This window comes from Aedes aegypti, chromosome 1 (assembly GCF_002204515.2).
Source record: "Aedes aegypti strain LVP_AGWG chromosome 1, AaegL5.0 Primary Assembly, whole genome shotgun sequence".
NCBI lineage: Eukaryota > Metazoa > Arthropoda > Insecta > Diptera > Culicidae > Aedes > Aedes aegypti.
Genome location: NC_035107.1, coordinates 194,605,959 through 194,618,563, shown reverse-complemented (window position 1 = coordinate 194,618,563; position 12,605 = coordinate 194,605,959). Strand labels below are relative to the sequence as shown.

At 45.8% G+C, this 12,605-nt stretch overlaps 1 protein-coding gene across 3 annotated transcripts in view; it reads left to right on the top strand.

The window, feature by feature from the left end:
• LOC110680661 overlaps positions 1–12,405 on the top strand; it is a 66,302-nt gene extending 53,897 nt beyond the window's left edge. For all 3 annotated transcript variants that reach the window (XM_021856465.1, XM_021856453.1, XM_021856458.1), the window contains exon 2: positions 8,207–12,405. In XM_021856465.1, the coding sequence (XP_021712157.1) occupies positions 8,216–10,624 (2,409 nt within the window). In that variant the 5' untranslated portion in view covers positions 8,207–8,215 and the 3' untranslated portion in view covers positions 10,625–12,405. The remainder of the gene's footprint in view (positions 1–8,206) is intronic.
• Positions 12,406–12,605: the final 200 nt, after the last annotated feature.

The following is a 12,605-nucleotide window of genomic DNA, read 5'->3' as shown; positions in this document are numbered from 1 at the left end:
TCGGAGACGCACCGAACACCGCAGCGCACCATCAGAGTGCGCTGTGCGGTGCCAGCAGAGTTGCCGCCGCCGCCAACAAACGAGCAAAGGAGGAAAAACATTTTATGCTTTATTTTATTTGGGTTGCTTCATACGTATTTGTTGGTGTGTTCGGTGTAGGTAGTATGAATAGCTCTCTATATGCGAGTGTGGAATCTTTTTCCCTGGCAGCCACTTCTACGCTGAACGAACGACATGAACAGCAGCGCCCTCTTTCGAGACGAGTGTAAAAACCTCATCGCCTGCTTGGTTGGTTGGTCGGTTCTCGGTTGGGTTGGTGCGGAATATCGAGAAAACGAACATTTTTAAGCTCCCAACCAACAACGCAACGCGACGGGCAAACGGACCAACTGCTAAACGAACGAAGATCCGTCCCCGTCGTCGTCCGGTTTGCGGAGAAGAAAGAGTATTATATTCTGCTGAATAGCGCATAAAAATGCTGGAGCGATCCGGACAGACCCGGGGCCAAGAGTCCGAGAAATGTTCAAAACGGACGTTGGGGGTATGGAGCACTTGGGTGTTGCCGTTCCAAGTCGAAAGCTCGCCCCGAGAGTTAAGGGGTTTCAACGGGACACATGGCTCTTAAAGGGCGGAAGCTGCAGCAGCTCCCAAAGATTGGAAAACGGACGTGATTCAATTTTGAACGATCTGATCTGTTCGTTCAGATAAATTTGTTCAACAATCATAAAGTACTGACAAGTACTAGTTTCATATAATTATTCAATTTGCAATCAATTTCAAAAGCCCTTTTGACGCGAAGTTATAAACAAAAGCCACAAACGGATCTGTCAAATGAAAAGGCCTTTTGATAGTGTTGATGTCATTTAGAACGCCATTTAGAAAAATGTTCAATTTACATTACCACGCATCTAGCAACAACCATTTGAAACTCAACTTAAGCCAAAAACTCATATTTGAACATGTTTTCAACCATTTATCATCAATTAGAATCGTTTTCATGACGAACATCAAAACGGAAATTGTCAGATCATTTCCACTAATACTAAGTGAGCCGCGTACAAACGGTTCGAGGACCGCTGCCATAGTTGTGGATTGAAGCCGTTGTTATCTACCGGATTGTGAGCTTCCTGAAGAAAAGGGGTCGAGGGAGTGGCAGTTGTTTATGCCATAGGGGAAACTGTCTCTGCTTGTCTTTGGGGTTCTTTATCAATCCGCCAACAAGCGCTAATATTGTGAAAATTCGATTTTCGCACATTTCGTTTTGTCTGCGAAATGACCAAATCTCCGTCCCCATACGGCGATGGTCATAGTAGCCGTTGACGCCTGTTGTCGTGGGATCGCACACTCATCGCTCGCAATGACGTCACCCACCAGAGTTGTTCGGAAATTTACCGATTCCAGTTCAACCAGTACTGGGCGATCTTGAACCTCGCCGCGCGAAAGACGACGAGCGCTGATAAGCGTCGCGCAGTTCTCGCGTTCGTGACTGATAAGACCGGCTGTGCCATGATAAGACGTTTCCGAGTAACGTGCGCATTTCAAATTGAGGAGAGGAGAAAAAAGGCCGTTCGGATAAGGAACATAATCGAAGATGCCGTTGCGTTTAGGCAGGTATGAGGTTGAGGGAAAAAAACTGCTCAGGTAGACGGATCAACCTTCGAACCTTTTTTCGATGTTCCTTCTGCTGCAGCCAAGGGATTATCCACGTTTCTCTTATGATGCATTCTGAGCTTTCCTGGAATTCGGGAGCCCAAAGATTGTTTTATTAGCAGAGCACCCTCAAGGATTTACCTTAACCAAAAAACAAGTCAAAACGTGACTTCCGTCTGAAAGTCAGGTTCGGTCTTGACGTGACGGCTGTGGACACCGCCTTGGTCGCAGTGCACTTTGCCACGGTCAGGCGTTTCCCATATCATGAGTTAATTTCAAAAATATGAACCGTTAACTATTTTCCTCTCAAGAGTTAATAATCTTCCCATCGTGCGCCTTTCCTCCTTCATTCGCGGAGCGCAAAGCACCACAGAAAGCCGCCTTCACAGCCGATGTGCTTGCGCAGCCGTCCTCATGATAAAAGTGGAGAAACGACGAATAATAACGCTGCTGATGAAACTATTTCCAACAACTTGATCGCTGACTGCAGCGAACGGTGCCTCTCTGTTGCGCGCGCGCCAGAGATGAAAACTTTAAGATTATTGGCTAGTGCGTCCCTGAGACATGGTGCTGCGCGCAAGTTCCGGGAGCGTTGCATTCTCTACTGTCGCAAGCTTGCGACCTGTCAAATGCCTGTGGGGTTGTGCGTTTTTCTTCTGGATTAAAAAGCACTTGACGCTGCGCTGTGTTCTGCCCTTCCTGTGCATAAAATGCACTGTATAGCTTGTGCATTGCCTGTGCAATAAAAAAAAGAGCACAAGAAAGGAATGTTCTTCAATTTCCTCCATGGTGCTGCTGCCTGCCATCATCGATCGGCGGTGGTGGTTAGCCCAAGAAGATCACCTCAGCAAGCGAGTACCACACGGGCATGGCACACTGTGATGTGATGGCCCAAGCTTGTTTATGGACGCGAAACGACCGACCAACGCACGATCTGACTGGACTGGATTGGTTGGTCAGCGGCGAGGAAGGTGGAGGCGGCGGCAAGTATGCAAGAGAGACTGGCCTTCACCAACAGCACCAGCAAAACCGGTATCCGTGCAGAAGCAGCGGCGGCGGCGGAGAATGGCAGAATATTGTGTGTGCTGCCACAGTTCGCCGCGTAGCGTTGCGATCGAACAGTTGCTGATGACTGCGAAGAAGCAAAGCGGGGAAAAAAGTTCATTAAAAATTCAAGTTTTGCTGCCGGCTTGATCGCCGCCGCGCACCACTTGTGCACCCCCAAGCCTTGCATTCCTCCTCCTCATCGTTCAACGTCTCAGCAACGATCCCGATGTGATCTTGCCGCGCTGTCCGCGCCGAGCACAACCTGGAAAAGAATTCAAATTCTGACAGCTCACCTCTCTCTCTCGCAGTCTTGTCGCCCCCTTTCGGGAATTCCGCTATCGGATAAATCTAGCTTTCATAATGACGCATCTAGCTGATTTGTTTGTGGCTGTGGCTGCCCAAACCGCTGAAACGCACAAAAACGTGATAATGATCACACGACGCTCATCAGCTAGAGCCGTCGGGGCATTGGTAAACAACACCGAATTTTCCTCCAAATTCGTACACGCGTCGCACGCGCACGCATGCGCGTGATCCACCGCTTCTCGCTCCGATCGAGTGAAAACCTCCCGAAATTCGGTTTCGAAAGCGTCTGGTGGCCGTGCCACAATGGTGGAGAAACAAAACATTTAGGTTATGAAACGGTTCTCCGCATCGTCGTCCGTCAGTGGCCCGTCCAAGCCGACCATCAAGCACCGTTCAGTCTAAGGCGGCGGTGCGAGAGGGTCTATGATTGCCCACCGTGAGTGCGATCCAGAGACGTAAAATTGTGGGGCTTGCTTTTGGGCCGTTGGGTTCCTTCTCTTTCTACAATGTTGTGATGATCACGGCATTATTGTTGGTTTTGTTGTAGAAATCGTTCGCGCCAATTTTTCTCTTTTATGTGCTAGAAAAATCCGAAAAATAGATTGCTTGGTTGTAAATTTACAAGCAACAGTTATCTCGCCTGACAGCTGTCGACATTTTGGCAAACAGTTGATGATAACTTGATACGTACGCTTCACATATATTTTTATTCCAATTTGCATACATTAGTCTATGTTACTGACGCTTAGGGATCGTTCAAATATTACGTAACGCAACAGGGGGAGGGAGGGGGTCTTGCATAGCGTTACGGTCCATACAAAAATTTAAAATTTTCCATACAAAAGCTGTTACGTGGGGGAGGGAGGGGGCATAAATTGAATCGAAAAGAAGAAGTTTTTTCCAATATGTGATGAAGCCAAGAAGCTGACAAAGCTGCTTCCAAGAAACTTTTATAAAGAGGTTAATAATTCTTCTCCGAAGATGCTGCGAGGCTCTTCCAAAGAGCTGCCTAAGCTTCTTCTAAGAAACTAATAAAACTTCTCCAAGAAATTGAAAGGGCATCTTCCAAAAAGCTGCACAATTTTCTTTACAAAGTTGCAAAGCTTCATCCAAAAAATTGCATCGCGGTTCCAAAGAAGCAAAAGCTTTTTCCAAGAAGCTAATAAAGCTTCTTCCAAGAATCTACAAAACCTTCATTCCAAAAACGCCAAAAACTTCTTCCATTAACTTGCGAAAGCTACTTCCAGGAAGCTACAAATGCTCCTTCCAAGATGCTACGAAAGCTTTTTACAAGAAGCTGACAAAGCTTTTTCCACGAAATTGACAATGCTTCTTCTAAGAAGCCGTTTTTTTTAATTTAATAATTCTTCTCCGTAAAGGCTGCAAAGTTTCTTTTCAAGAGTTTCTTCAGATAAACTGATAAAACCTTTTGAAAGGGCAGTTTCCAAGAGACTACAAAGTTTCTTCCAAGAAGCTACAAAAGCTTCTTCCAATAAACTGCAAAAGATTTTCCCAAGAAGCTACTAAAGCTTCGTTTAAAAAGCTGATAAAGATGCTAATGAAGCTTTTTTCCAAACAGCTAACAAGCTTCCTCCAAGAAGCTAATTAAGCTTTATCTTTAAAAGCTGCTCTGCACAAAGCTATTTCCAAGAGGTAGTGAGTATAGTAATTTTAAAACATTTTTTTTGTTTCTACATAATAAAAAAGAACAAAAGTATAGATAATCATTTGCAAAAGATAAAATCGACGAAATGAAATTAATCGCTGCAGTTACGCCGTTATGGTATGTCTAAATGTAAGGTATGGTTTTATTTTCCGAACTGAAGACTTTGAAAACTCGAGTATCTAAAACGAAACTGCTCGAAAATTGATAGGAACGGCATGAAATGCAACTCGAGCCTTTTTCGGACAATTTTGGAGAAAGAAGGCAATGATGCGGTATTGGAACATCGATGGCGGGAGAGAAAGCTAAAGCGCTTCTTCCGTTGTTTTCCCATACCACCGCATCGGGCAGTCAATCTTCCGTCGTTTGATTTGTACGGAATCATCAGCGTCGTTACGTCCGCCGTCGACGCCGACTGTTTTGCTGCACTTATGAATGCGTCCAAGGAACCGATGACGTGGGTAACACAGTGAGTAACCATGACGACGACAGCGACGATCTTGATTGCTCAGCCTGCTACAACTTTGTTGCAGAAACCGACCTCGTCGTCGTCGTCGTTCTTGCAAGTTTATATCCTATCGTTAAGAATTACACGCATTTTATGCGCTCGCATCTCTCATAAAGTTTCGCGCCAGTAAAAGTAGGCTTAATTTTAAAATCATCGTTGGTCGACTCGAAGCTTGAGGAAATGCGCCGTCACACAAAGGCCTACTACCACGCGGTGATGCATGTGGGGGTCATTTCATCGATCAGCCGCCTTATCGAATGGGGCACCCGCGACCAAAGGTGCAAAATGACGGACCCCTTCTTTGGCGGGAAGGAAAAATCCGCTGAACCGCGATAGAGTGTCCCTCCTATAAAAATGAGCAGATGATAAATCTTTTATTACTGCGGCAGCATCTTCAGTGTGTCGTCGCGGTTCCAGCAGCTCGTGGCGGAATAAAGAACGCCTCTTCCTTTCTGGAAAATGCCCCCGTCTACAGTCGGAGAAGAATAACTGAAGAAGGAGAGTGTGGAAGTATAGGCAGTAAAGTTGCTGTTCGTTTTATAACTCGGGTTCGCATTTTCCTTCGGCATGATACTTGCTACGCAATGAGGAAAATTGCCAATGCTGGGAACCCCGAAGGGTCTTCCTTCTGCAAGACTGACACGAGTTGGTGCCGTTGATAACCTGTTACCAACGGGCATTTCCAGGCAGCTTTAATTGGCACATTTTGAGACCCTTGGAAAGTTGCCTCTCGAAAGCTCGGCTACGGGAAAATCAGTCTATCGATTTAATTTTCAATACATTCTACGTACAGCGGAGGCGGCCTGTACACAGTATGTGCAGCCACTCTTTGTTGTTCTCAGTTACATAATAATTTATATAGAAATATATTGTGGATCACCGCCGAAAAGAGGACTAATGCGCGGCAGCGGCTCACGGGGTTCAACCGCAACGCTTGCACATAACATCGCACGCAATGTGCGTGTGCTGCCGCTGACTGACAGAACGATGAGGTCGAAAAAAGCACCATCCACGCCTAGGCACTGCTAGGCGACGGGATTTTCCGGTCTCATTTTATCCCCCGTTCTACCGCCGGATACACCACGTTGACTTTCCGCACCGACAGCAAGCCCCGAGCGCTTGAGGTGATGTGTACATAAAGACGCTTCGTTTCCTTCTGCGACTCCTTGGCATTCTCATCAGCTCCTTCATCCGGTATAGCCTTAGTGCTATGTACCAACCAAACGGGCGGCTTCTGCCACCCACCTCTCTCGGCAGTTTCGCCAGAGTCGCAGAAAAGGCTCCGGCAAGCATACCGATTGATCAAACAAAGCACACTTCCGAAACTGGATGGTACCGGTGGCAAATTCCGCAAGACGCGCGAAAAACTCAATGCCTCCTTCGACTCGGCTTCAAACTTCCACCGAAAACAACCAATTTTCCGCGCGCAAAACAACGCAGCAGCCTCCTACGATTGCAGTAAATGCTCGTTCGAAGAAAGAGAAAGTTCAAGATTCGTTTCTTGACAGGGTTTTTTCCTTTCCCGAAGTTTGTCTTGTCAGTTGTCCTCCTCCTCTCCGCATCCCACTTGGGAAATAGATACGCGGTGGATGGACGTTTTACTTCCAAGGTTTAAGATGAACAAGTGCAAAAAAAAACATACAATGTTCTTCGTGACAACTTTTATGAATGAATTTGTCGCTCTTCGATAAAAAAAAATGCCTGTCTTTCTAAACTGATTAACGTTAGGTTCAATTGTTTGATTCAATCCTTAAAAATCTTCAGTTGAGCAATATGCAATACATCCCACCGCGTCCTCGAGTGCAACCTAACTCCTTCCATCCGCGAATCCACCGATGAACGCCCTTGTAAACTCCCTTCGATTCGAAGGTACTTACAAAACACCATAAACGACAATGTCGTTGACAGACAAGCGCAAAAAAAATGAAGAAAAGAAGGTCAATAACTCCGCCGCCGCGCGTCGTATCTTTTCTTACAATAGTTTCGTAGTAGAGCGGTTGTAATTCGATTTTTCATGAATGAACTCCTCATTCTCCGGCGTCACCACAGCCCAGGCACCACCAGCAGCAGCAGCATGAGCGGAGGGAATCGAGGCGAGAGGACACTAAGTTGTAAACACAAACCATATGATTTTTATTATCGTTTATCGCTGCCACTCGACTCTCGAACGCTGGTGTCTCCTTTTAATTTATGTATTATTGTTTGTCATTCATTCAATTCGCTTTGGCTTGATGGCTCGGGTTTGGCACTCACCCTCCATCTCCCTCTGTCCTCTGCGAGCCGATCGTCATCATCATCATTATTTTATACTTTTTTCCTATTCTAAAACGGTTCTCTTCGGTGACCTGTGTTTGCACTGCTTCCACCACTCCATCCCATTATATTGCTTCGCTTGCTTTGATTTCGTTTTTGCAAAACTTTTCAAGTGCACCGTTAAGGATCTAGTTACCCTGATTTTCTTTTCTCACATTGTTTACGACATTCCTGCGGTTTTCCGCATCCCTCCTGCTTGCGCGCCCATTCACGTCAACACTGCGATGGCATTGACGGCTCGCTGTCTTCATGTGCGACACACTCCTCTCCTTTTTTTGGAATCTTCCTGCATTTCTTCTTCCGTTTGTTTGGGTGACGGAAATTTATTGCACTTGCACTTGTCGGTGTTGTCAGCGCAGCGCGCGTGCCGATAGAGCGCCACCCTGTCTGCCAAATTGTGACCCATTCTTATCTTTGTCGCCGTCGTCGGCTTATGGTTGCCGTAATCCATTCCAATAGCTTTTCCTGTCGGCTGCCAAATGTTGCTTCACGGTTGCACTAATCGGCTTGGAGCAATCATGTGGATGATCTCACTCAAACTTTTCTGTATTTTAGCAAATGCTAATCCAATTATAAGTAGCTCTCTTTACAGAACACTTCAAATGATGCTATTTACAAATCACTACAAATGTTATACCTTTAGTTAACTCTCTACGCAACTATATCATCCTGAAACCAATTACTAACGTGTCTCCCATTGTTCTCTCTTCTCCTTGCAGAAATTTGCAATGATGGGTATCCAAGCGGCAGCTAGCAGCAGCAATAACAAGCGCAAGTACGAAGATACGAGTGCCACCACAACCCAAGACAATGAAACCAGTATCAACCCAGCGGCAGAAATCAGCTCCGTTGGGCCATCCTCGGCGGCTGAGCATCAGAACGCCGCCAATGGGCAACCGGCACCCTCGGACGATGGAGTGAGTCCGTGCAAGAGCCCACGACTGGAACAACCAGCCGCAGAGCTAAATGAATCCACAGTGGAACTCAATAGTTCGGAAGAATTATCAACCATTAGCAGTAGCACCATCACAGTGACGTCAACAGCGGCATCGACCGTAGCAACTAGCAGTAGCTGCATCAGTATAACAACATCCACCTTAGCAGCGTCCCCGCTCATCTCCGGTGCACCAACAACGATAGCCCCCATCAACAGTCCATTGTTGTTGCCTCCAGCGCCACCCGCCGAAGACAGCATAGCCAAGCTGGAAGCGGTAGCCGTTCCCGGCGAAACGGGATGGAATTGTGATCCGATCGTTGATCCAATCAGTAAACTACAAGCTGTAGCCGTACCGGGCGAAACGTGGGGATCGGACAGCACCAGGTCAACGCTGGCGACGACTCTGTTGGCCGCGGATGATCTAGATGACGATGATGATGACTTCGAGGATGACTTCGATGATGATGAAACGATATTGCCTAGCTACTCGCCCATTCGTTATCCATGTTCACCTAACCGAGGATACATGCCGGCGTATCCAAAGCCAGGTTACTTCCCGGAACCGTACCAGAATTGCTCCCGTATGAACGCGGCCAACAATGGCGCCCAACAGTATTCTAATCGCGGGTACGGATGGAGCCAACATGGCTACTACTCTCCTCCATATGAAGCGCCATCCTCGCAGCAAACGATAAGATGTGCGGAAAATGGAAAATCCTACTTCGAGTTGGGTAGTGCCAACTACAGCAACGTAAACCAGTTCGGTGCTCAAGCGCGGCATCTAAAACGATGCTGCGATGGACGCAATATGTCGTGCAATAACAAGCAATGCTACAAGGAACGACGCTTGAAGATGATGAACCTATCCATGTTCAAACTTGCCAGGTTCCGGCAGGCTTCCGATCAATCCCTGTACCGATCGGTCCTTATCTGCAATACTCTCAAATCCATTGAGCGAGAAATTGACAACGAGAACAAAGAGTTCAGCCATCAACAGCACATGCAGCAACAGCATCCCCATCTATACCATGCGCCTCCTCCTCCACCTCCGCATCATCTACATCATCCTCACCCTCCGCCCCAACAACCGCCACCACTACCGCAAGCCCAAAGCGAGTATGGCCCACTGTATAATGGCATCAACAGTCGGATAGGTGGGTCCGACAAGCAGCAAGCTTCTAAGTTTAGTGATATTAGCAATAACGGCAGCAGTAACTACAGTAGACTTCAAGGCAGCAATACAACGACTCAGTCGACACCTAGTTACGGACCGAATGCATCCGAGCAGCAAACTACGACTATCACTACGCAATTATCGCCCTACGACCAGCAAACGCCACCACAGCAGCATCACCTCAGTCCCATGACGACCGCATCCACAACGACGCTTCCGGCGTCAAGTCCCCATCACAATCACCCATTGAAGGATCCACAATCAGGTCGGGCGACTCCCTTTCCGTCTACTAACGGCAGCAGCAGCTCTCTCACCAACGGTTATCACGACGGTGATTCCGGCTTCGGCGACGACGACTGTACCCGCCCAATCAACTGGGGCTCGGTACTAAGCCTATCCTCGCAATCCGCGCTCGATCCGTTGAACAACAACGACCTCTTTGTAACTTCACCGAGCGTAGCGGTTAGCGTCGTCAACGACAGCCATCACACAGCCAACGTGACGGTACTAGCGAGTAACGATAATTGTGATAGTAGCTCTAGTTTAGCATTAAGTCAATCCGGGTCGTCTTCGTCCTGTCTCTCCGGCAGCGACGGTAGCTCGATTAGCAGTGTAAGCAATAGTGATAGCAGCAGTGACAGCAATCATACGACAGACAGTACCATCCCTGCCAGCAGTTCCTCCGGATCGAATTCCTCCAGTACAACCACTCTCACCTCCTTAACTACCCTAACGACGACCAGTCATTGTGATCTTAACCTTACAACCCTTACCACGTCTCCTTCCCCGCTTCTCTCGTCCTGTGCGTCGGCACTTCAGTACCATTCCAGTACCAATGGTTCCAACTGGGACCTCGCATATCTGGACATGGACATGGACGAAATGTTTCCCAACTGCTACAAGATAACTTCGTTCAACTCGGAAGTTGACATGCTGGGACTCAAATCGCCCATGTTAGAACCGAGCAAAGTGGTCTGTGATAACGATATGGATTCCTTTACGACTCACATCATGGTTGGGAGTTAGTATTAAGCCCCCATCTTTGCAGCAGTAGGGTTGTCAAGTCTTCTCCGATGCACTCTCCACCGAGTTATGGGAAAAGACTTGACAAGGCGCGCTCTCTCGCTCAAAACCTGATCCCACCACCAACCATAACACACAAACCCAAATCTCCACACTAGAATCAAGAGTTTTAAGTGTCGCGCCATGTCCATTCTCAGGTTGTGAAGGCTGTGTTATACTCATTAGTTTCCGTTACGTTAATAATGACCAATATTAATAAAAATGTCAAGAAATCAATCAAACAATCGAATAGCTTTCTCTACTTTAGTTCAGTGTTGATCTTATGTTCAAAACCGATGAGTTAACTACCGCCCTTCTCCGGTTTCCCTCTTCCAAGTTACAAAAGTCCCCAATCCAGTCCTGGAGGAACACACTACCAGTTCAAATCTTAAACGTACAAATGACGACGAAACAAACCCGACAAATGCGCAAAACGCTACAAATGTTACAAAAAAACTGCTTCTGTCACTATTGGTTCCTTATTAGGGTTAGAACAACAAACAGGACAACTTGCAGAACGGTCACAATTAAGAGGAAACAAATTAGATTTACAATCGCAGTACATATTAGTAATGGTAGTTGTAATAGACGTACAGTAGCAGTGAACAAATTTGATCAAGCAAAACAACAATAGTAACAAGGAATTGTACAACCACGCAGTTTCCGTTCCACATTTGTCAAAGACGGAGGAGGATCGTTGGAGTGACTCCGTTTTATCCTTGTCAGTTTCAGGACGAAGATCTGGGAAAAAATGTTGAGAAATTTTCCTCAATCTTCGCTCTGATGCTCACCCATTCAAACATAATCAAACGTGGAATTGACCACGAGTGCCATACAGTAACTATGTTCCATTGAAAATAACTTCCTTAAAACGGACTTTCTTCAACGATTTTCCTCAAATACAAAAATCCTATTCACTTCCAGTTGAAACAGTGTGGAAGAATACCCTCGCGCACATTGGAATATCTCTAGAACAACATCTACTCATAGTCGGTGCTGATCTTTCCTTATTCAATTTCCCCTTGATTACTTTCTGCATCGTTATTTGATTCAGCTACACTTATACAACCACACTCAAATTCACATACATTCCACTTGTCACTGGTTCTAGTTGACATTCAGATTACTCAATTGATTCGACGGTGATCTTTTGTTTTAGTGTCAGTTCCAAAGTGCGATGGCGGTATTCTTTCGCCATCAAGGATATGTGTCACAGCAGTAAAAAACAGAAGGTCAATTCAAAACATTTCTCCGGGTTCGACAAAACGCTGTCCTTAATAAGTAATTGGGTAGCTTGATTTCTCAAAGAAATTCCGTAAGACATTGAATTTTCCTGTCTGAAAACCCAAACTCTAGGGGAGGGAAAGTTTCTGTCTGTATATGCAAGCATAGACCAGGCAGCCCGCAAAAGCAAATCGTACCAAATCTAGTCCTTTGTCAATCTTTAAATCAAATTTTACAAGGGTTAATTTTTATTTCTATGATTACTTCTTATCTACTTTCTTTTCGGGAAAACTATTCAATCTTGAGGGAACGACTATTTGTGTAAATAAGAAATGTGTTTGGCAGAGATTTGGATTATCTAGCGAAAAAGAACAAAACCCCTTAACAACATCGGTGTTTTTTCGGGAAGAAAACAACCAAACGGCGCAGATGAACAAAAAAATCGAACAAAATTGTACTATAAGAGATTATATATACCTAATTAATATATTGGAAATAATACAACAAAATAACACAATTAAGGACAATGCCACAATTAGTACGCCATTTTCCTGAACAGTGGTGGAGAATAAAACGAGTGCTTAATCGAAGCCTGTACATTTTAACTCGGATGAAGTCGAAAAGGACAATTGGTAATACAACAAAAAACTGCAAAAACAAGCAAGAAAATACATGAATGTAGTTCATTTTACGGAAAAATGAAGAAAATGTCAAATAAGTA